Source organism: Andrographis paniculata, unplaced genomic scaffold (genome assembly GCF_009805555.1).
Source record: "Andrographis paniculata isolate CXL003 unplaced genomic scaffold, ASM980555v1 Contig74END, whole genome shotgun sequence".
NCBI lineage: Eukaryota > Viridiplantae > Streptophyta > Magnoliopsida > Lamiales > Acanthaceae > Andrographis > Andrographis paniculata.
In genome coordinates, this window is record NW_026137611.1 from 4,370,305 (window position 1) to 4,392,604 (window position 22,300).

The 22,300-nt window shown below is 35.0% G+C and overlaps 2 protein-coding genes across 3 annotated transcripts; one reads left to right on the forward strand and one right to left on the reverse strand.

Annotated features, from left to right (window-relative positions):
- Positions 1-4,402: 4,402 nt before the first annotated feature.
- On the forward strand, positions 4,403-19,008 carry LOC127265847 (histone acetyltransferase HAC1-like). Of its 2 annotated transcripts, XM_051295864.1 has the most exons (18): positions 4,403-4,651; positions 5,434-5,722; positions 6,169-6,280; positions 6,453-6,738; positions 6,825-7,337; positions 7,595-9,243; positions 9,685-9,981; positions 10,064-10,342; positions 10,913-11,041; positions 11,192-11,392; positions 11,515-11,657; positions 11,750-12,062; positions 12,249-12,388; positions 12,520-12,598; positions 13,168-13,554; positions 17,936-18,153; positions 18,252-18,345; positions 18,857-19,008. In XM_051295864.1, exons 2-18 carry the CDS (start codon positions 5,556-5,558, stop codon positions 18,857-18,859), a joined length of 5,010 nt encoding a protein of 1,669 aa, XP_051151821.1. In that variant the 5' UTR covers positions 4,403-4,651; positions 5,434-5,555; the 3' UTR covers positions 18,860-19,008. The 2 variants fall into 2 exon arrangements, with proteins under 2 accessions (XP_051151821.1, XP_051151820.1); XM_051295863.1 differs by lacking the exon at positions 18,857-19,008 and having other exon boundaries at positions 18,252-18,507.
- Positions 19,009-19,238: 230 nt separating this feature from the next.
- On the reverse strand, positions 19,239-21,004 carry LOC127265848 (uncharacterized). Its single transcript, XM_051295865.1, has one exon. It carries the CDS (start codon positions 20,956-20,958, stop codon positions 19,333-19,335), a length of 1,626 nt encoding a protein of 541 aa, XP_051151822.1. The 5' UTR covers positions 20,959-21,004; the 3' UTR covers positions 19,239-19,332.
- Positions 21,005-22,300: the final 1,296 nt, after the last annotated feature.

Consider the following 22,300-nt stretch of genomic DNA (forward strand, 5'->3'; position numbering starts at 1 on the left):
GAGAGACATAAAAATAAACGAGTTGTTGAGAATTTTGGCCGTTTGAGGCCTAACTCGACAAGTTTATCGATAATAAATAATTAGCTGACTCACTCCTTAGTCCGACCCACCGGATCGGCACAATCCTTTAATCCTAACCCAATCCGTTTGTCCAAACCCACATTACCCTAAACACAATTTGTTAGGTTGATGGTTTTGTTATAACCGTGAGTGACTTTGTTATAGTAAGTTAGTTTGATAGATATATTAGAGTTATATTAGTGTGGGTTTGGGAGAGAGTTGGTCTTATAGAGAGAGGTGAGGGCGAGATTAGAGATATAGGGAGAGGGACAGACTGTACTGACGGAGAAGAGAGAAACCGCGAGTCTTGGGGTTTTCCGATGAAGTCGAACCTTTCCGATGACCGATTCCGGTGGGTGTCGAGGATTGAAGTGACGAGCTGATCTCCACCTTAAGGACGTGATTAACTTGGGCCATTATGCACCATAGACTGAGCCGAAATCTCTCGTCCTTTCGCCGAGAAAGATAGATCGATGAAGATCGGTGTGAATTGGGAGTCGTCAGAAGGACCTCCTGCTCAGCGCCGCCGTTGTTCCTGTGGGGCCAACCGCGGGTCTGTCGTGAGTTTGCCGGAGGTGCGTTACCGGTTGCCGGAAGGACTGCTGCCGGAAAAGATAACCTGAGACGCCTTCATCCTGTTGGTTATCTACTAGATTGGAATTAAGAATCACACCAGAAAAATCGAGGCAAATTCTAGGAAGAAGGACAAGATGAACACTATGTTTTGTGTTTTTCTGAGATTCACCTTTTTTACGAATGAAAAATACAATAAATAGAAACAAATGTAAAATAAATATATCAAATAAAAACTGCTAGACATAAATGAAATTGTGAAAACGTGTCCACATTCAAACTCCTAATTATTTCTCAATCAATCCCATCATTTATGACCAAATAAATTCTCCTTGACCATATTCAAAATATTCAGAAAATATCAGAATTAATTCATCACCTGTCCTCGATCACCGCGGCTTGGATCTCAGAACCGAAACAGGAAGCCTTCTTTCCTAATTTTTTAAATTTCAGTCCTGCGTCGTGAATTAGAATTCCAAGTTAGGTTGTGTTTCTTCTCATTTCCAGAATTATCTTGATTAATGCGTTTAATTTTTCTTTTCGGTATTAATTTAATTTTAGTTTTATTCAAATTTTGCTTCCGTTATTAATTTATTATCGTATTTTTTAATACAAAATTTGTTCGATAAATCCAAAGATCCATGAATTACCGGAATTGGATATTTATCTAACACGGTCACCTTGTTCAACTCATGAAAATCAATACAAAATCTCCTTTCATCTTTCTTCTTTACCAATAGCACCGGACTCTGAAATTGGCTTAAATTCGGTGAATGACCCCTATTGTTAACCTATTCTTCACTATGCGCTCAATCTCTAGGAATAAATTCACAATACGAGTTTTTGAGTGGATCCTATTTATAGGAGGTTATAAATTTAATTTAATTAATTTATATTTGTTAAGTATATTTAAAATGAATAAATATATTAACAATAGAAAAATATCTATCTTTTATAAAACCAAAAAATAAAAAAAAGTCATATGTGACGGATCAGAGCGTATCACATTAACATCTTATTTTAATCAACATTAAAATAAAAACCTCACTTCAAAATAAAACGAAAATAAATGATGTATGCTGGATGTAGATATTGTTTTTAAAAAAAATAGATTATATAAATTTCATATAAATTAAAAATAAGAATACTCAAATAAAACAAATCATAATGGTGTGTTGGTTGTTTCTATTTTGAGTTAGTCTGATGGTTTGTGATTTCGATATATATATATATATATATATATTTACTTTTTAATTAAAATATATTATTTTATTGTACAAATTATAATTTAAAATATTATTTAAATAAAAATTTAGAAATTCAAATACAAACCTAATAATGATTTTAAATTTTGATTTAAATGATAATTGAATGCAATATTTTATAAAAAAAATTACTCCAATATATTTTATATGGAATTATAATAGGTGTGTTTGGTTTGTGTTTTAAAAAAATTAATACCATTTAATTTACATAATTTTTTTTAAAAATAAATTATATATATATTTTTTACAAAATAATATATCAAAATACTCTCTTCGTTTTAAGTTAATTGATTCATTTCATTATGGTCACAATATTTAAGATAATAATATTTAATTAGTTAATAATAATTAATTATGATATTATTTTATTATTTTTTATATAATAATAATTATTGATAGTCTTAAAATAAAATTAATATATATGACTCGAAAAATTAGAATATGTATTTAAATATTTTAAAAATTATATCGCAATAAAAATATTTGCAATATGAATATCAATTTGTAGAGAATAAATTTTTTATAATACAAGTATATCAAAAATACTTTTATTTATTTATAATTAACATAAACTAATTTTATAAAATAAGTGAAATTTTGATGTAGATAAAAATATTTATTTTTTAAAAAGATGTAAAATAAGATTTTGAGTAAATCCTGTATAATGTATTATGTTATATGTTATGTATTTAATTAAATTGATTTATATTTACTAAATATATTTTTATTTAATAAATTTTATTCAAAATAAAAAAAATATCAAATGTATCCATTGTTATAGAACATTGAAAGAAAATATTATTTAAAATAAAATTCTAATAAAAATCAAATTCTTTGCCCGCACGCTAAAAATAATATTCTTGAACAAGAACCTAACTTAATATATTCTTTTATATATATATATGTGATTTTTTTATCACATAAAAATAATCTTCTCCCTCCCTTTATGTAAAAAAAATACGTCCATTTAGTTTGAATATGAATTTTAATATTTAGTTTTTTTTTTTTGTTTTTACAGTAAAAAAAATAGAGAAGTTAGTTAAAAATAATAAAAATTAGTACTCTCTTCGTTCCAATACAATAATTTTGTTTACCATTTTTGTCCGTCCTAAAACAATAGTCTCATTTTTATAAATAATCATGTCACCGTAAAACCATCCCTATTTTTTCATTATTATTACACAAGTGTCATTACTTTTTACACTAATATATTCACAAAGATAAAAAAATTATTTATCTTTATTTTTTACCAACAACCAATATAATATCAATATTTTTTAAATCTCGTGCCCAATACAACAAGACTATATTTTTGGATGGAGGCGTATAACTTTTTACTAAAACGTATATTTCTTTATTCTTTTATTACGGACAAGTAAATTTATAATAGAAAAAGTAGAAAATATATTTGCACTTTACAATAAAATATTGTATTTATTTTTTTGAAAAGTAAAAAAACAATTTAAATAATCCATGAAAATAATAATAAAACAAATAAATACATTCATGATAATCGCGATTCATTCAAGTAATAAGCGTGTTTGCACTCTATTTCTATTCTTTTATATTATATTTTAATATAATTTTAATGCGTGGCATAAATTTTATGTAGGATAAACACACTATTTATATTTTATTATTTGCATTTTAGCAGTCGGATCAAATTGATCTACACCGTCCCATGTGGAATGGAGTGATATATATAGACACGAATGAGCCCTCATTTGTAATGACAAATTTTCTTCCACTGTCTCAACAAAAGTTTATAGATCTCCCAAATTTTTCAAATTTTATTATTTCAATTATGTATTTTGTAAAAAAAAAATAATATATTTTTCTTTGATAACATATTTCGGTAAATATTATTTTAATACCAAATTCAAACTAAAATTTTTCAAACTAAAAAAAACACACAAAAAAACTACACAGTTTGTGATATGTTTTCCCCACTCTCTTTTATTTTTATTATTCCATTTATCGGTTGGATTTAGATAATAAAAAATTTAAATTGAAATAATTGTATGATATGTTTTGAATGTAAAATTAATTTTTAATATAACATAAAAATAAAAAATAAATATTTAATTTGATATTTTTGAAAAAAATGAGATGAATCAAATCTCCCAAACAAACACACCCTACTAATGTGAAGAGAACAATCTTTTTCTGAAAATTGTTAAATCTTCTATCAAATTTTTGTAGATCATATGGTGAGACATCATTTGCTTGAAAATTAAGTTCCAGAGAAATTGCTAGGCAGCACGAAAAGTGTTGAAATAGTTAATAGGTCCGTGACAAAAGTCTATTTAATTAATTTGTGTTTAAATTTTAATTTAAATAATATTTTTATGTAATATTTTTAATTTGTTATTTAGATTTTAGTTTTGTATATTTTTTATAATCATGTTTAAAATTATTTATGTAAACACACATTATACATAAGTATAAATTCAACGGGGTCAGATAAAAATTAGTTATATTTCAATGGGCCAAAGGGAAATTTCGAAAGGATAGTATGTACTATGTTGTTAGCAGACGAAATCCTCAGCGTGGTAAATACCGCGCATTCTACCTTCACAATTCGAAATCGGCACCTTCCCTTGTCTCGATTCGCCACGAGCACGCCGTAATCTTTGAGGCAACGCCGGTAATCTCGAGCACGGTCGCTGGTGTTGTGTTTTCTCGCTTGATTTCGTATCGGTTTGCTTGGGACTGTTTTCCCTGCGCTCACAACGTTGCCCGCGTTTTTTGAGGTTTTTTATTCTATCGAGTTGTTGGATTTTGATTGTTGTATCTCCGATTTGATGGTTGTTTGAAATAAAGTGTAGCCCCAATTGAGAGTGCAATACAGGATTGATCGACATTGATGCCCTAATTTGATTTCCCCCAATTTTGTTAAACCCTAGCATATATTCTATTTGTTTCATCCTGACTTGGACTTTTTGAGACACGTGGAGTTTATTTCGGCTTATTCGATACGTATGCGTGTGCAATTGAAATCATTGTTGCGTTTATGCATGTGATCACTTCTCTTCGGAATGCATTGGCAACTTGAAAGCCCAAATCTTAATAGCCAAACTATAATATTCATTTATATTCTTAATTGCAGTTCCCAATCCCACTTAACCAGGTGGCACATTTATGTAAATTGGATTGCCAATGTTGATTATAACTATTTAATAGCATTACAACACTAATGTATAGAGCCACTTTTTATGTTATTGGTACTGTCTAATGGAGAAGAATGTTTAACACAGTGAGAAAGAGCTTTGAGACTTTTCCGTGTTGATTTGTTTGTAGGAGGGTAAGTTAGTAAATGGAAAACTCTGACCTGGCTCAAAGTTAAAATTTAGGCTAATTACAGTTGTCTGTGTACATTTGTCATTCGGATGTTTACCTTATCCTTTTGAGTGTTATTCTTTCAATTGCGCAACAATGAACTTTTCAATATATTGATTAATTAATTAAACTCGCATTTATAGTCTTTGCTTGTGTGTAATTTAATTTATTATTGTTATTATATTTTTATTTGCAGGTGCATTTGCTAGTTTGTATATTGCCCTCATGCGTGTGGCATTATTAATGATAATCTCTGTGCGCGTGTGTGTTGGAAACCAAGTTACATGTTTTGAAGTGCATAATACCATCTGAAGTAAGATGATACCTGGACAGTTACCCAATCAGACTGGGTCTATGATGTCCGGTATTCCTCAGCAAACCAGAACTTCTTTTGCGAGCTTGATGCAGAGTTATAACGTCCATCATAATATCTCGAGTATGGACCCTGAAATAGCTAAAATGCGCAGTTTCATGCAGGAACAGATGTAAGATTATTTCTTGTTTAATGATTGATTGTATAACATTACTTCAGTTTCCAAATAGTAAGAAATATTGCAAAGCAGCACATAATTCAATATGCAGACACTTGGTTTCTTTGCAGGTTGCATTTTACTTTTATTGGATTTGCTGAATGCCCATCTAGTGCCTGGATGTTTGATGGGCATCCGTTGCCTTTTTTTTTTTTAATTTCCTTTGGATGTTCAGATATCCAATCTTTAAGATTTGAAGGACTTTAGCAGCTTAGTTATTGGAGCATTAATTTTTTTTGTTGGTTTTGGAAAAAATTTCATCCCATTTTTGCGTTAAAGCGACCAAGGATAATAGCAGATTCCAGTCCTGATGTTTTGCTAAAATTTTTTTGATTAACTTCTTCACTGGTTTTATGCTTAGCAGTGCATCCTTCTCAGATACACTAGTTTCTCTTTTGCAGCTGGGAATTTCTTATGCAGCGGTGGCGACAATCACAGGAGGTCCCCGCAAGGAGAATGATTGATATAGTAAAACGCTTAGAAGCGGGTTTGTTCAGGACTGCCAAGACAAAGGTGGTTATTTTATACTTTTATTACATACTATGCAGAACACATGATTCTTTTACTACCTAGTTTCCAACCCATTTGAATGAAAATATGAAGGGTCGATTTGGAACAGTTTATGTTTGTGAAGAATAGTTTGGTCCCGTTAAATGTTTATAATCTCTTGCATTGTTGTTATCAGGAGGAGTATATGAACCTGGGAACATTGGAAAGTCGTGTGCAGCAGTTGATTAAACGCCCTCATACAAATAATCCTGGCCAGCAGTTTGCGCATGCTAATTCTTCTCCTATTGGTACAATGATTCCAACACCCGGATATCAGCAAGCAGAAACTTCAAGCTCGGTTGGGACTTCATCTGCTGGTGGTTCTTTGGTAGCTACTAATGGATCCAGTGCAGTTGCATCTTCCACTATCAATTGTGGGAGTTCTCTGCCCCCTCGAAATGGTTCTTCAGGGATTTTGAATGGTGATTCTTTCTCTTCATCTGATGGTAGCTTGATGGTTTGTTGACTTAGCATATTTCTCTTGCCTGACAAGTTATTAACTTTGCAGGAGGTATGGCTAGTGGATATCAACAATCATCGCATGTTTTCTCAGGCAACAATGGGGGAAATAATCCACTCACATCTGCAGGTGTACAGAAAATGGCAGGCAAAATGATCCCTACTCCTGGAATCAGTAATCCTACTAACAGTGAGAAAAGCAGTATTAATAAAAACGCCACTCACATGAACTTGGAGTCGCCAAATTGTGTTGGTGCATGTGCTGCTACTGAATCCACCAGGATACCTCACCCAACGAAGCAGCTTATTAGGGGCCAAAGTAGTCATAGTTCGCATACTGTTGGAACGCATATGGATGATGGAAACCGACCTGCATTACAGCAGAAGCCTCTTGGATTATCAAGTGGACCATCAAATGGAAAGTTGGGGATGTTGGGAAAAAGTATACCTGCGGCGAATGGACAAGGAACCAAGGAGAGGCATCTGGAAGGTACTGTGTCTGGGAGCATCTCCAAGCCCTTGCACCAACAGTTTGACCAACATCCACGATCTGCTCTGCGAGGTACTTTTGCTTTTTCCTACTGGGCCCACTCCCCTCTTTCTTCTCTATATGCATGCATATGTGACCTGTGTGACTCAGCACTGCACTGCTTACCCTGCATCTGCATGTTAATTTGGTCTTGTGGAATGTGGAGTCACTTGAAATTTGATGATAGATTCTGAACCAGTTATGGCCGATGACAGACAAGTGAAATCTTGACTTCTAATGGACTGCTTAAAATTGTATTTTTGCTGATTTTATTTATTTTTTTCTGACAGGTGATGGATGTGGTGGTGTTGCAGCTAATGTATCAGGGTCTAGAAACTTGTATGTACCTGTCACCTCTGTAGGATTAACTATGAACAACCAGAGGTTGACTCCATCAGCTGAATCCGTACCAAAAGGAAACCCTTCCATGACGTCAAACAATTTGCCACAACACCAGCAACAGCAGCAGCCATTGCATGAGCTCCAGAACAGGCAACTTGCTCAGCATCAGGTTGGACAAATCAAGCAAATGCCAAACAAGCTTCCAATAAGGAGTAACACTGTTGGTCCATCGCAGCAATCATCTGATACTTCTGAGGCAAAGTCTGGGTTTGGAAAACACCATCATGATGAAGGCCACTCTCGAGTCCCCCACTCTGATATGCAGAACCTGAATTGGCAGAACACTAAGGAAGAGCATTCGAGAGCTACTAATCTTTTGTCGCAGTCATCTGATCCAAAGAATGCTTACTTGCCACCATATCAAACTTCAGATCAGGTGCAGCAGTCCTTGCATCCCCAGCATGTTGTTGCTGCTAAAAGTAATTTTACTAGTCATACTGCTGGCCTCCAACCTGATGCAGCATTGCGTAGTCAGACGTATTCAAAGTCTCAAGATGCGTCTCATGGATCAGGATCATTACCATTTGAGCATAATGTGCAAGATGAATTTCATCAGCGATTATCTGGTCATGATGTGGCTCAACTAAATAATATGCCCTCAGAAGAATCAGTGATTGGTCGAAGTGACTCCTCTAGGTCGGCACCCCCAAAGACAAATGATATAGTACTCAGATATCAGAGATGGCTATTGTATCTAAAACATGGGCGGAAATGTTCAGTTCCAGAAGGGAAATGTCATACTCCCAACTGCACTACAGTCCAAAAGCTGTGGAAACATATGGAGCGGTGCAGTGTGCCTCAGTGTACATACCCCCGGTGTCGTCCTTCAAAGATTTTGATCAATCATCACTTGAAATGCCAGGATGGAAATTGCGTTGTCTGCATTCCTGTCAAAACCCTTGTACAGGAAAAAGCACTCGCACGTTCCCATTTAAATTCTGGATCAAGTAGTTCAGCATCAGCCAATATATCATCTAATGCTCCTGATAATACTGCTGGCATTGGGGAAAGGTCAACGCCAATGAAAATTCCGGTGATAGCTGAAACTCATGAAGATCTGCAGCCACCCCTTAAGCGCATGAAAATTGAACAGAGCTCCCAGCCTCTTGTTTCTGAGCATGATTCTCATGGTGTCTTGGCTTTTAGTGGAAAAGATTGCCATAATGAACAGCGCTGTGATCAAACTCCAATGGAATTGGAAGAGTCTGAAGTGAAAATGGAGGTTGATGCAAGTCCTGGTCAATTAAACTCCAATATCTGTGGAAATGAAATCAAAAGGGATTCCTTGGATGCTCCCTGTGTTCAAAGTCCTGACACTAATGCTGCTACACCGAACAATCTGAAGGGAGTTTCGGCTGCCAAGGTCATTAACACTGAGAAACAAACGGAGCAGTGTAAGCTGGAAAGCATTTCTGAACTTCCAGAGAATGCTTCCAAGTCTGGGAAAACAAAAATACAGGCAGTTTCAATGGTAGAATTGTTTACAATCGAACAAGTCCAGGAGCACATTATGAGTCTTAGACAGTGGATAGGCCAGGTCAGTCTCCCGACCATATAATTCTGTTTGATATAAGTCCTATGAATATTTCTCAGCATTACGTGTGGATTTCAATAGATGCAATGTTGATCATCTTAAAATGTCTTCATGAAATTCATTCATGGATTTGACATGCATTTAACCAGGAAATGCAGTTGGTTAATATATCTTTGGGTTTTCTCTAATTGCTTTCTGGTTGGAGGTATAGCTGATCCGTGTCTCTGATTTATTGTTCTTACTGCTAGTCACGGGTTTACTCGTATTTGTGTTTGCCTTTTCATTTGGTGAAGATTGGTTTGGTAAATGACATTTTCTGTTTTTTAATTTGTTCCATCAGTGTAATTAAGACATACTTCTGAATAAGCAAGATATACCATAACACAAGTGTCTTTATATGTCGTTCATCACCACCCCTACTAAAGTGTAAGTTCTGTTTTACAGAGCAAAGCAAAAGCTGAAAGAAATCAAGCTATGGGACATTCAATCAGTGAAAATTCTTGCCAGCTGTGTGGAGTTGAGAGGCTCGCATTTGAACCTCCCCCTATATATTGTACACCTTGTGGTGCACGGATTAAAAGGAATGCGATGTATTACACCTTTGGATCTGGTGAGACTCGCCACTGCTTGTGTAATCCTTGCTATAATGAGGCTCGTGGCGATATGGTTGTGATAGAAGGAGAAAAAATTGCAAAGGCAAGGTTGGATAAGAAGAAAAATGATGAGGAAACTGAAGAATGGGTATACCTTTGCTACATCATTTTATTCGTATGGCATTCAGATTAATCTTGTTTATTTGACTGTAAGGTTTTATATTTTACAGTGGGTTCAATGTGATGATTGTCAATCTTGGCAACATCAAATATGCGCATTATTCAATGGTAGAAGAAATGAAGGTGGACAAGCTCAGTACACTTGTCCAAAATGTTATATAGCTGAAGTTGAAAGTGGAAAACGCTTACCATTGCCACAGAATGCTGTTCTGGGAGCGAAAGATTTACCTACAACAAATTTGAGTGATCACTTGGAGCAGCGATTATTTTTGAAGCTGAAGCAAGACAGGCAGGACAGGGCAAGACTTCAAGGAAAAAGCTATGACGAGGTGATAGTATGAGATATATTTTCATATTTAACTTGATTTGTGTGCTGTTACTACTTGAATTGTTTATTATGTGTCTGGGAAGATGCAGGGAGCATATATAGATGTTATTGGACTTGCCTAAGCGTAGACACTAGAACCACACTCAATGACTCAGCTACTCCTGTTTAGTTAGCTAATATGGATTACTTCTCAAATCAGTAATTTTCAAACTTTATTTGTTAACCTTCCTCTAAGAAGCCAGTTGGGCTGTCGGTTGTCACCTGCTATGTTTTCATTTGCTTTCTCTCTCTTGCTCAAATATGGCAGAGTTCTTTGAGGTTATATATTGAATATGAGGACTCAGTAAAAATAGGTATTTTTGCAATGATGATAGTGTTCGGTTAGATTTTGAAAGTTCAAACAACAAGCACTCAATCAGTGTTCATGAATAACAGGACACATTCTATCTTTTTTATTGCTCTAGGTGATCTTTATAAGTATCCAAATTTACTAAATGGCATGCAACTTGTGCTTTTCTAGTTAAGACTTCTTTGTATCATTGTTTATGTAAATATTAGTTCAAATGTCCAGGTTCCAGGAGCAGAATCACTTGTTGTGAGAGTTGTATCATCAGTCGAGAAAAAGTTGGATGTTAAGCCGCGCTTCCTTGAAATCTTTCAAGACCAAAGTTATCCATCAGAGTTTCCATATAAATCAAAGGTGAATTGTGAAATAATAATTGATTGGCAGGCTATCAAAATTGGGTTTACTGATTAATGCTTTAATTTAGTTTGTCTAATAAGTTCAACATAAAAGAAGTTACATGTGCGGTAGTTAAAATAATTTTAATTCATGTTTACTATTTATCAGGTGATATTATTGTTCCAAAGAATTGAAGGTGTTGAAGTGTGTTTATTTGGGATGTACGTGCAAGAATATGGATCTGAATGTCAGCAGCCTAACCATCGCAGAGTCTACCTGTCATATCTTGACTCTGTTAAGTATTTCAGGCCAGACATCAAAACCGTAACAGGAGAGGCTCTCAGGACTTTTGTCTACCATGAAATTTTGGCAAGTTTCTGGCTTCATTGTTCTCTAGTGACCACTATCAAGCTGATTATTCATGATAATTACTTTATTTGTTGCCATTACTAATTCTCGTAATGTGATTTATATTTTTTTTCTCCTTTCAGATTGGATACTTGGAGCATTGTAAGATGCGTGGCTTCACTAGCTGTTATATATGGGCTTGCCCTCCTCTGAAGGGTGAAGACTACATTTTATATTGCCATCCAGAAATTCAGAAGACACCAAAATCTGATAAACTCCGGGAATGGTAAGTTTGATGCATGAGTGAATGACAACAAGTGCTAATTGATGCCTCTTTCATTCATAAGTTGATAAAAGAATCATGTCTTCTGTTTTCAGGTATTTGGCAATGCTTCGGAAAGCTACAAAGGAAGATATTGTAGTTGATCTTACTAACCTCTACGAACATTTCTTTGTCACAAATGCTGAATGTAAAGCGAAGGTAACTGCTGCTCGGTTACCTTATTTTGATGGAGATTACTGGCCCGGTGCTGCCGAGGACATTATCTCTCAACTACAACAAGAAGACAATGGGAAAAAACAACCTAAGAAGGGAGGTATAAAAAAGAGTGTTGCGAAAAGAGCATTAAAGGCATCAGGCCAAACTGATCTTTCTTGCAACAAATCGAAAGACCTGATGCTAATGCATAAAGTAATGTTCTTACCGCTTACCAATTTCTTTACAATTTTTACTTCTACACTTATCATGCTTATGTAATATTTAAGTAGCTAGTAGTTATAGCTTTATTTAACTTGTATTTATTATGTTTACCCAAGTAATTATTACAAGTTTGTTTGCAACTTTATTTAAGTGGTACTTAATTTTCTGTTTCTAAAGCTTGGGGAGACGATCTCGCCAATGCGGGAGGATTTCATCATGGTTCACTTACAACATTCATGCTCACACTGCTGCATTCTAATGGTCTCTGGAAAGCATTGGGTTTGCAGGCAGTGCAAAAATTTCCAACTCTGCGACAAGTAAGAAGATTGCAGCCTATGTTTATCCTAGTAGCTTGATACGCCAGCTCTTTTCTTTTTTTTTTTTTTTTTTTTTTTTTTTCTGATGCAAAATAGCAGCGGATTAAATGCATCTATTCTTCGAATTTCAGGTGCTATGGTGATGAGCAATTACGTGATAACAGGGAGAAACATCCTGTCAATCAGAAAGACAGTCATCCACTTTATCCTGTGAGGCTATGCTTACTATGAATGCTCACATAATAGTATCAAGGCTTGTTTTTAATGATTAATTACTTGAAATTATTGAATCTCATAATAGTATTAAGGCTTGTTTTTTTATTATTAATTACTTGAAATTATTGAATCTCATAATAGTATCAAGGCTTGTTTTTTTATTATTAATTACTTGAAATGATTGAATCTCATAATAGTATCAAGGGTTGTGTTTAATGATTAATCAATTAAGTTGAATGTGATATTTTACAAGGAAATTGGAGAAATCGAATAATAAAAAATAAGGGAAATTTTAACATGAACCAACATTATGTAGTCTGATTAATTAAAATGTACTACTGATAATATCACGCATTTAATGTTCGTTTATAATTTAATAGATATCATGAAATACATTCGTAACATCTTGAATTATATGAGTTGTGTAGATAATCGAATTATGCATTAAATATCAAATATACCATATTATTAAAATATTTCGTCTAACATGGATTTTCGTAATATGCTTTTGCTCTTGCATTTTTTTAGTTACATTCTGAAGAACTTCATGAGTTTGTGTGCAGGCGGAGATCACTGGAGTCCCTGATGAAACGAAAGAAAACGAAATCCTTGAGAGTGAATTCTTCGACACGAGGCAGGCATTTCTGAGCCTTTGTCAAGGAAACCATTATCAGTACGATACACTTCGCAGGGCCAAGCATTCGTCTATGATGATTCTTTATCACCTTCACAATCCTACTGCTCCGGCTTTCATTACACAGTGTGCTACATGCCGTATGGATATAGAATCTGGGCAAGGATGGAGATGCGAGACATGTCCTGATTATGATGTTTGCAATGCTTGTTATCAGAAGAACGGAGGAAAAGATCATCCTCACAAATTAACTAATAAAAAATCAAGCGATCACAGCGCGCAGAACCAAGAAGCAAGGCAATTGCGAGTTATACAGGTGACAACTTATGCTTTTACTTTTCTTGTTCAGCTTTCTTGTTTTTATCTTTCTAAAACTTCTTTTTAATTCTAGTTAAAACCAGATAGATTACCTGCAAATAAACTTAGAATAAAAGAAGTTGCTCGTCTATCCCAAAACTATTATGAATTAATGATAAAAGTTGTTTCCAAGTGCTTGAACATCTCGGTGGATGTAACCGAGTCAAGCAAGGCCTATGCTTTTAGTTCATCAAAAAGTCTTCCTTTCTATGTTCTAATTTTAAACCCACAATCTAAAGTTTGTTTAGCTATAATAATATAATAATTATTACTAATCTTTTGTGTTTATATATGTTTTGAATCTGTTTTTGGGATTTTGAGTTGGTTTGTGAATAGTAAAATGCTGAATAAATTTTTTTTTTTGGTCTGATATATAAAAAGATATGAGGTGCAATGTTTTGAACAGAAACTAAGTTTTTGACGTTATATTTTTTAAATGAAAAATAGGGTTTGGATGTGATCTTTTAGAGAGAAATCTTGCTGAATACTGCTAAAATAACTTTGAAAACATAATTCATCAGATGCTTAAAGTGTTTGTTTAGTGTTTATAGTTTTAGGCATTTTGTTGTGAGCATGGTTGTTACGGCATTGCCTAGGCATCCTGGCGGTGCATCAGTACCACCAGGACAGATCGCCTTGCCGTTTGGCGAGGTCGGCATCCAGTCGTCGCCAAGGCGATGCCAAATGGCGACTCGAGTTGGCCCAAACAGTAGGTCAAGAAGACCCAGCCCTAATACGGAATTGAATCTAAACCTAGTTTAGGTATTTTTCTTCCTACCCTACCTGTGTCACTGCGTTCCCTCCTCTACCTTCTCTGCCGCTGCCGGTCGTTTTGTCTCCCTTCCTCGCCGTCGAAGTAAGTTAAGTTACGTTTTGTTTTGTTTTGTTCGTACTGTTAGGTGGTGGAAAGAAATTCTGGTGGAAGAAAGTTGAATTGAATGGATGAGAGTGCCTGACTTGTTAAATAATAATATATTTATATATCTGTGATAGTACCTTTTCTTTTCTTTTGTTTTTTTTTTCTTTTTATGTATTGTATTATTTATATCTTATATCTTAAGTTATTTAATCTATTTTATTTTATTGAGATTATTATTGAAATATTACGTTCTTGATTTTTATATTGTTTATCATATGTATTTATTTTTTCATGATAATATGGTATTTTTTTATTTTTTTAATATATTTTTTTCTATTTTTACTAGTTTTAATTCTATGGCTGAAAACAAAAGTATTCAAGATTTGTCAAAAGATCCGGCAAGAAAAGCTAAATCATCGGATCTGGGATGGAAGTATAGATTTTGGCCGGATTTGACTAATAAAGATTTAATTGAGTGCACTCTTTGCCATAGGCAAATGCATTCGGGAGTTAAAAGACTGAAACAACATCTAGGTGGCAGCTATGGTGATGTTGTCAAACACTATGGAAGAAATTCGCAAGGTGATACATCAATTTATGAGCAAAAAAGTGATGAACAAAACTTCATGAACTACTGAGTTTGATTGTTTTGAGGATAACGAAGCCAATGAAGAATTAGAGGAGGATCAATCTTTGGGTGTTACAAATTCATCATCCCACTCTTTTTTGCATCCGAGTTCAGGAACAAGTAGCAAAAGAAAGTTGGCTCAATTCTGAACCTCCGAGAGTTGGAAAACAAAGTAAGTTAATTCTGCAATGATTCGAAAGACTCTTGAAAAGATTGTTGAAGAAAGACATATGGGGGGTTATGTTCCGAAAACCATCAAAGCTTCCACAAAAGGAAAAGAGGAAACGAGAGAAGTGAAAAGGCGTATTGCCGACTTTTTCTACGAAAATGGCATTCCATTCAATGCTTCCAAATCAATTAGTTACGAGATTATGATTGAGGCTGTTGGACAGTATGGTTCCGGTTTAAAACCTACTAGTTATCATGAGTTGCGGGAACCATATCTCGAGGATGCCATAGATGTAACAAATAAGTTGAAAGAAAGGCACATGGAAGCAGTATAGGTGTTCCCTTATGTCAGATGGGTGGACAGACAAAAGAGGACGACATTTGATAAATTTTCTTGTCAATAGTCCAGAGGGAACTTTTTTCTTGGAATCTATTGATGCATCAGTGGAGTCATATGATGCAAGAATGTTGGTTGACCAATGGAGTCACAGAAAAAAGTTGAAGAAATTGGTAAGGAATATGTTGTGCAAATTGTGATGGATAATGGAGCAAATTATAAAGCAACGGGAAGACTACTAGAACAGTCATTCTTGGTCTTTTTTGGACACTTTGTGCGGCCCATTGTATCGATCTTATGCTAGAAAATATTGGAAAAATTAATGAATTTAAACTCTACATTCAAAAGGCTAGAGATATCACCACGTTCATTTATCGATATGGGAGACTTCTAAGTGCAATGAGGGAAAAGACAGGTGGTAGAGATCTGGTGAGGCCAGCGACTACTCGATTTGCTATTGCATTTCTCATTTTGCAGAGTTTGAACAAACACAGGAATGAAATGAGGCAAGTGAGTGATGATTGGAGTGATAATAAGCTTTCGAAAACGTCAAAAGCAAAAAAGTGATGGAAACCATTCTTTCATCAAAATTTTGGGATCACGTAGAAGATTGTTTCGGGCAACACTTCCTCTTTTGATTGTTTTGAGGATAGTTGATGGTGATGAAAAGCCAGCCATGCCCGAGCTCTTCTCGGCTATGAATCATGCGAAGAAGAAAATAACTTGATCTTTTACTATCAACAACAAAACAATATTGTTGGCCAAGTTGATGGAAATAATTGAGGATCGATAGAGCGATCAAATGGAGGTGAAGTTATATGGGGTTGCACTGTTCTTAAATCCTTCAAAATATTTTGAATTGAAAAGAAGTGATCCCGTATTTGCCCGTAAGCAACGTCAATTGTTTAACGATGTTCTAGAAAAGATGGTTAAGGATGAAGAATTGATGGATAAGATTAGTGGTCAAACAGATGATTACGATAAAATGCGAGGAAGCTTTGGCCGTCAATTGACAATCAAACACCAAATGCAAGAGTCCTCATAAGTTTTTTTTAACGTATATATTTTTTATTTTCTATGAAACTTAATTTCAAATATTGAATATATTTTTTATATATATATTAGTTGATTGGTGGGATGCATATAGTGGTGACAACGAAGAGCTTCGATTATTTGCCTTACGAACTACTAGTTTATGATGCTTTTCTGCCAGTTGTGAACGCAATTGGAGCACATTTGAATTTGTAAGTAAATTCATTCGAAATTTACTTATATTAATATTTTAGTAATAATTTTCAGTTTTTGATATAAAGTTTTTTTTTTTATTTGTTTGTTTTTCTTTTAGATTCATACTAAGAAAAGAAATAGACTAGAGCACAAAAGGCTAAACGATTTGGTGTATGTTCAATATAATCGGAAGATTGCACGGAAGAAGGAAACAATTTTAATCCCTTAGTTCTTGAAGAATTTCAATGGGACAATGAATGGGTTGATGATTCTCAAGATTTGGTTCATGAAGACGGAGATCTTGAATGGCATCATGTTGATGAAGCCGTAGGTGCTTCAAGTAATTTCAATAATTCCAACCTTCGTAGTAGAAGTGTTGGTGAATCCTCAGGTCCACCCGTCGTGTATGATCGTCGCCGTGGCTCTTCTAACAGATGTTTGGTGGATGAGAATGAAGATGATGATATGAACAATGAAGAGGGAAGATTGATGTGAAATTTGAGAAACGGAGGGTTCTTTTTGGTGTTTTGAAAAATTAATATTTTGAACTATTGGTACTTTAGTATTTTGATAGTTATGTTTAATACTTTGAAGTTTTGGTATTTTGATATTTTATTTGAAATATAATGATTTAATGTTATAATTTTATATTGTATAATTAAATATTAGAAACTTATAATAGGTAAGTCGCCGTATGGCCATATTACCGCCATTTCGGGCGCCGTGTCGCCTAGGCGATATGGCAGTCCGACGGCACCGTGCCTAAATCCTAGCCGTAACAACCTTGGTTGTGAGATATGTGAAAGTATTATAGGAAGTGATGTTTTATGTGTTTTTATTGACTTTTGTTGTTATGTATATATATTTTATGTTTTGGGTGATATTTTTGGAAAATCGTGTATGGTGAAAACACTCTTAGTTTTATAACACCTTTTGCCATTGAGATTCTTAAAAATTTAGTAGATAATTTATTTAGGAGTTGTGCTGTTAGATTTTACGATAGACCTCTTTTACTTACTTATATGCTATAATTTTCTTCTTTCTAAAAGTGCAAAATAATGTAATTTATACGATATTTACTCGCGGGCATGCGGAATGACTTACTCTGTTTGAACTTGCAGCTGCGGAAGATGCTGGATCTCTTGGTACATGCTTCTCAGTGCAGGGCATCATTTTGCCCTTACCCAAATTGTCGCAAGGTGAAGGCACTTTTCCGGCATGGTATGGGATGCCAAACCCGTGCTTCTGGAGGTTGTCCTTTGTGCAAGAAAATGTGGTACCTTCTTCAGCTCCATGCCCGAGCATGCAAGGAATCTCGCTGCCTCGTACCTCGTTGCAAGTATGATAAATCATCTCTCACACACACACACACACACGATTCGTTTAAAAAGACAAGTCTTTCCATTTGGGTGTAATTTAACGTTATTTGTGGCACAGGGACTTGAAATTGCACATGAAAAGGCTCCAGCAGCAATGCGAAACGCGACGCCGAGTTGCCGTAACGGAAATGATTAGGCAACGAACTGCCGAGGTTGGGAGAAATTCTTGACCCTTCACTTGTATGTGTATATATATTTATATATTTGTAGATGTAGCGACATTTCAAAAGTTCTGTTCTAGATTGAGCCCGGGGAAACTGTTTAAATTTCGGGAGAGTTACAAATTTTGAATGCATAACTATTATTGTTACTAGTATTATTTTTTAATGCATCTTTTGAACCCAAAATTTTCATTTTTTGTTAGCTACTAGTTTGAAAATGATTTAAATAGTATTTTGATATTATATTTTTATTAAAAAATGGACTAAGTAAACAGTGGTGATTTAAGATTAGAATTACAACAAAACCAGCTAGGTTCTTCAAATTTTATTAATAGAAAAGAGATTAATTATCTATTATTATACTATTTCTTTTGTCTGTATTTATGTTATTTCTTTTTAAAAAAATAATTGTATGTTTTATTTTTATATTTTTAATTTTATAGTTTATAATTAATTTTATTAATACATTTTTTATTTTTTTTTTAAATTTTCTTGTTTACAGTAACAATGAGTGGAACAGAGGGAGTGCTTGCTATTTGTGCATACCGGTTATCAAATTTGTGCATACACGGAGCTTGCCAATTAAGCTTTTAGGCTTTACCTTCCAACAATTTTATTATTTAAATTTGTTTATCAAATATTTTAAGATTTGCTTTATTGTAGTTTGAAATTAATTTAAAGTGAAATATTTATATAAATTATTGTTTAAAAAGTATATTATATTGATATAATATTTTTGTATCAAAGTGAATAATATTAATTTTAATTTGAAATATTAAAAAAGAATCCTTAATTAGGCTTGGATTTGAGGAGAAGTTGAACCACTAAGCCTTCACTATAAGCGTAAACCACGAATTAGGTAGCACCTGATAGAGATGGAGATAGTCACAAAAGTCCACTTACTTACTCCCAAGTTGTGTTGTAACCTCAAAAACAGCGTGCTTATCTATCCCCCACCCAAGGCAAGGCAACCAATCCTTACTTAGGGTAGGGGCACGGCCAATGTAGAAACTTAGATCCCTGTAGCGAAGGAGGCAAGTATGTTTGCTCCGCCGAGTCGGGATTGTCCGGCGGATAAACGTAGCCCTTACCGTACCCGAGTTCCTTCATAACCTTGGTCGGCGCATTCCTCAAATGCAACGGCACCCTCTCGTTCGATCCCTTCACCCTCACCGCTTCCCGAGCACATCCAATCGCCCGATATACAGCCACCGACTTGGGCGCCAACGCCAAATACGCCGCACATTGCGCCAAAACAACGTCGCACTCCGGCATGCCCAGAAAATGGCAAGCTTGGTAGCAAGACACCGCCTGCGACAATGCCTGCGGATCAGCCAGCCCGACGTCCTCGCTCGCGAATCTCACCAAACGTCGCGCTATGTAGAGAGGATCTTCGCCACCTTCCAGCATTCTCGCCAGCCAATAAATCGATGCGTCGGCGTCGCTACCCCTCATAGACTTGTGCAACGCGCTTATCATATTGTAATGCTCGTCGCCGTCACGATCGTACACTAAATGCTTGCACTGCAATGCCTCCTTCACATCATCAACACCAACAACAGCAACAACGCTATCGATGATCGAATTCTGATCGTTCTCGATGCGGCGCCAGACGGCTGTTGTCGCAGCAGCCTCGAGCGCATTGAGGGCGACACGGGCGTCACCGTCGCAGTGCATCGATAGGAACGAAATGGCGGCATCAGGGAAGTTGAATTCGAGGTCGAATTTGAATGTGTTTCTTAAGGTTGGGGATAATCCTTTTTGGGTGTCATTGATGGCTCTGTTGAGGAGAAGTGTTATATGGTTAGGGTTTAAGGGATTTAGGGGAAGGACTCTGCAGCGGGACAGCAATGGCGTGATGAGGTGGAAGGAAGGATTCTCGGTGGTGGCTCCGAGCAAGGTGACGCTGCCGTCTTCGATTATAGGGAGGAGAGAATCCTGCTGAGCTTTGTTGAATCGGTGGACTTCGTCGATGAACAGCAGGGTCCGTTTGTTAGCCCTAATTTTGAATTTTAGGGCTTCTTCCACGGTTTCTCGGATGTCTTTGACGCCGGCGGTGACGGCGGAGAGGGAGACGAAGCGGTAGCAGGCGGCGGAGCGGGCGATTGCTTTGGCTATGGAGGTTTTCCCGGCGCCCGGCGGTCCCCAGAGGACGACGGAGGGGAGGCGGCTGGAGGCGATCGCCGAGCGGAGGAGAGAGGTCGGAGATAGCAAGTGGTCTTGCCCTACCACTTCGTCCAGCACGCGCGGCCGCATTTGCTCGGCCAGCGGCGGTTGATTGGCCGCCGGTGGGTGGTTGGTGTGATTTTCGGAGGATTTCTGCCGCTTTTGGCGTGGATTGAGGTCTTCGTCGGCTTCGGAGGATTGTGATTTCGGAGCCTTTTTTGGGTGGAGATTGAAGAAGCGATCGATTTTGGGTTGAACGATCGGTGGAGACGAAGTGGAGTTGGATTGCCAACTTATTGGCTGAGGATTATCGGCGGTGGTGTGGCTGAGGAGGCAATCGGTGGCTCTGTGGAGGTCGCCGTCGGCGGCGGCGAGGGCTTCGGCGGCCAGGTCGGCGGCGAATCCCATGCTTACGAGCTCTTGAATCTCAGCCTCCATCGCTGCGATGATCCTGACCGTTGATTTTCCACAGTAAATGACTAGGTTTTGTGGAGGGCTTTTTTTCTGCGATTAAAATTTATACTAATTTCATTTTTACTTAAATATATTTATTATATAAAATACTACTCCTATAAATTATATTAGGTGGATACGAAATTTAATAAAAATGAACAATAATAATAATTTTTATTTTAAATATATATTTAATTATAAAATATAAAAAATCTATAATTTTTTGTTATAAAATAAAATAAAAATATTCTTATGATGATAATATAAAAATAATTTAAATAAAGAACGAAAAATTATTTAAAATAATATTTATTTTACTTTTGTTAATATATAGTTTACTAGGATAATTACATTAATTTATTTTTTTGAAATTTTCTACTAAATTTATACATAATTTAATAAATAACATTATTCAAAACTGTATTATTTTTATAAATAATAACAAATTTATTATTATTATATTTTTCCTTCTTACATCCTTATTTTGTTAACTCTTAATGAATTTCTAATAATACTATTCCCTCCGTCCCGAAACTAAATATTTATTTACTTTTTACACGTAGTTTTAGAAATATTAGTATTATATTGAATTATAGTAGAAATAAAATAGAAATGACTAAAATAACCTTATTAGTATGTGTGATATAAAAGTAATAGCATTTGTTTAATATATTGTAAGTTGTAAAGGTATTTGTAATGTTAGATAGATAGTACAATTACTAAAAAAAAAATTGATACTTTGTTATGGTTATGAGACGGACTAAAATAAAAAAATGGATACTTTGTTATGGGACGGAGGGAGTATTATTATTATTTTAATTTTCGTATCCAATTAAAAATGTATAAATATGTCGGAAGATTTTCTACTATTCATTCTTATTTTTTTTATTTAAAAAATAAGATAAATTAAACACATATATTTTTTATATTATATTAAAATTTTAAAATACAAAATTCAAATTCCTAAACTAGCACACCCCACAGGTGTATTTGTTTGGGAGATTGGATTGGATTTATATTATTCATTCAATTTTTTTCTCCAAAAATATCAAATTAAACATTTATTTTAAATTTTTTATATTATATTAAAAATCAATTTTACATTCAAAATATCACGTCAACACCTATTTATATCACATCATACAACTATTTAAATTCAAAATTTTTACTATTCAATTCATAACTCAAAATCTAAACCACAAACAAACAGGAATATTATGCGGAAGACTCCGCTCGAATTTTTGATCTAGTAATATTCGGGAATCCATGGCGGAACTCTGCAGAATCTTGCAGAACCTTTTGAAAGGCTATAGAGCCATGTAGATAC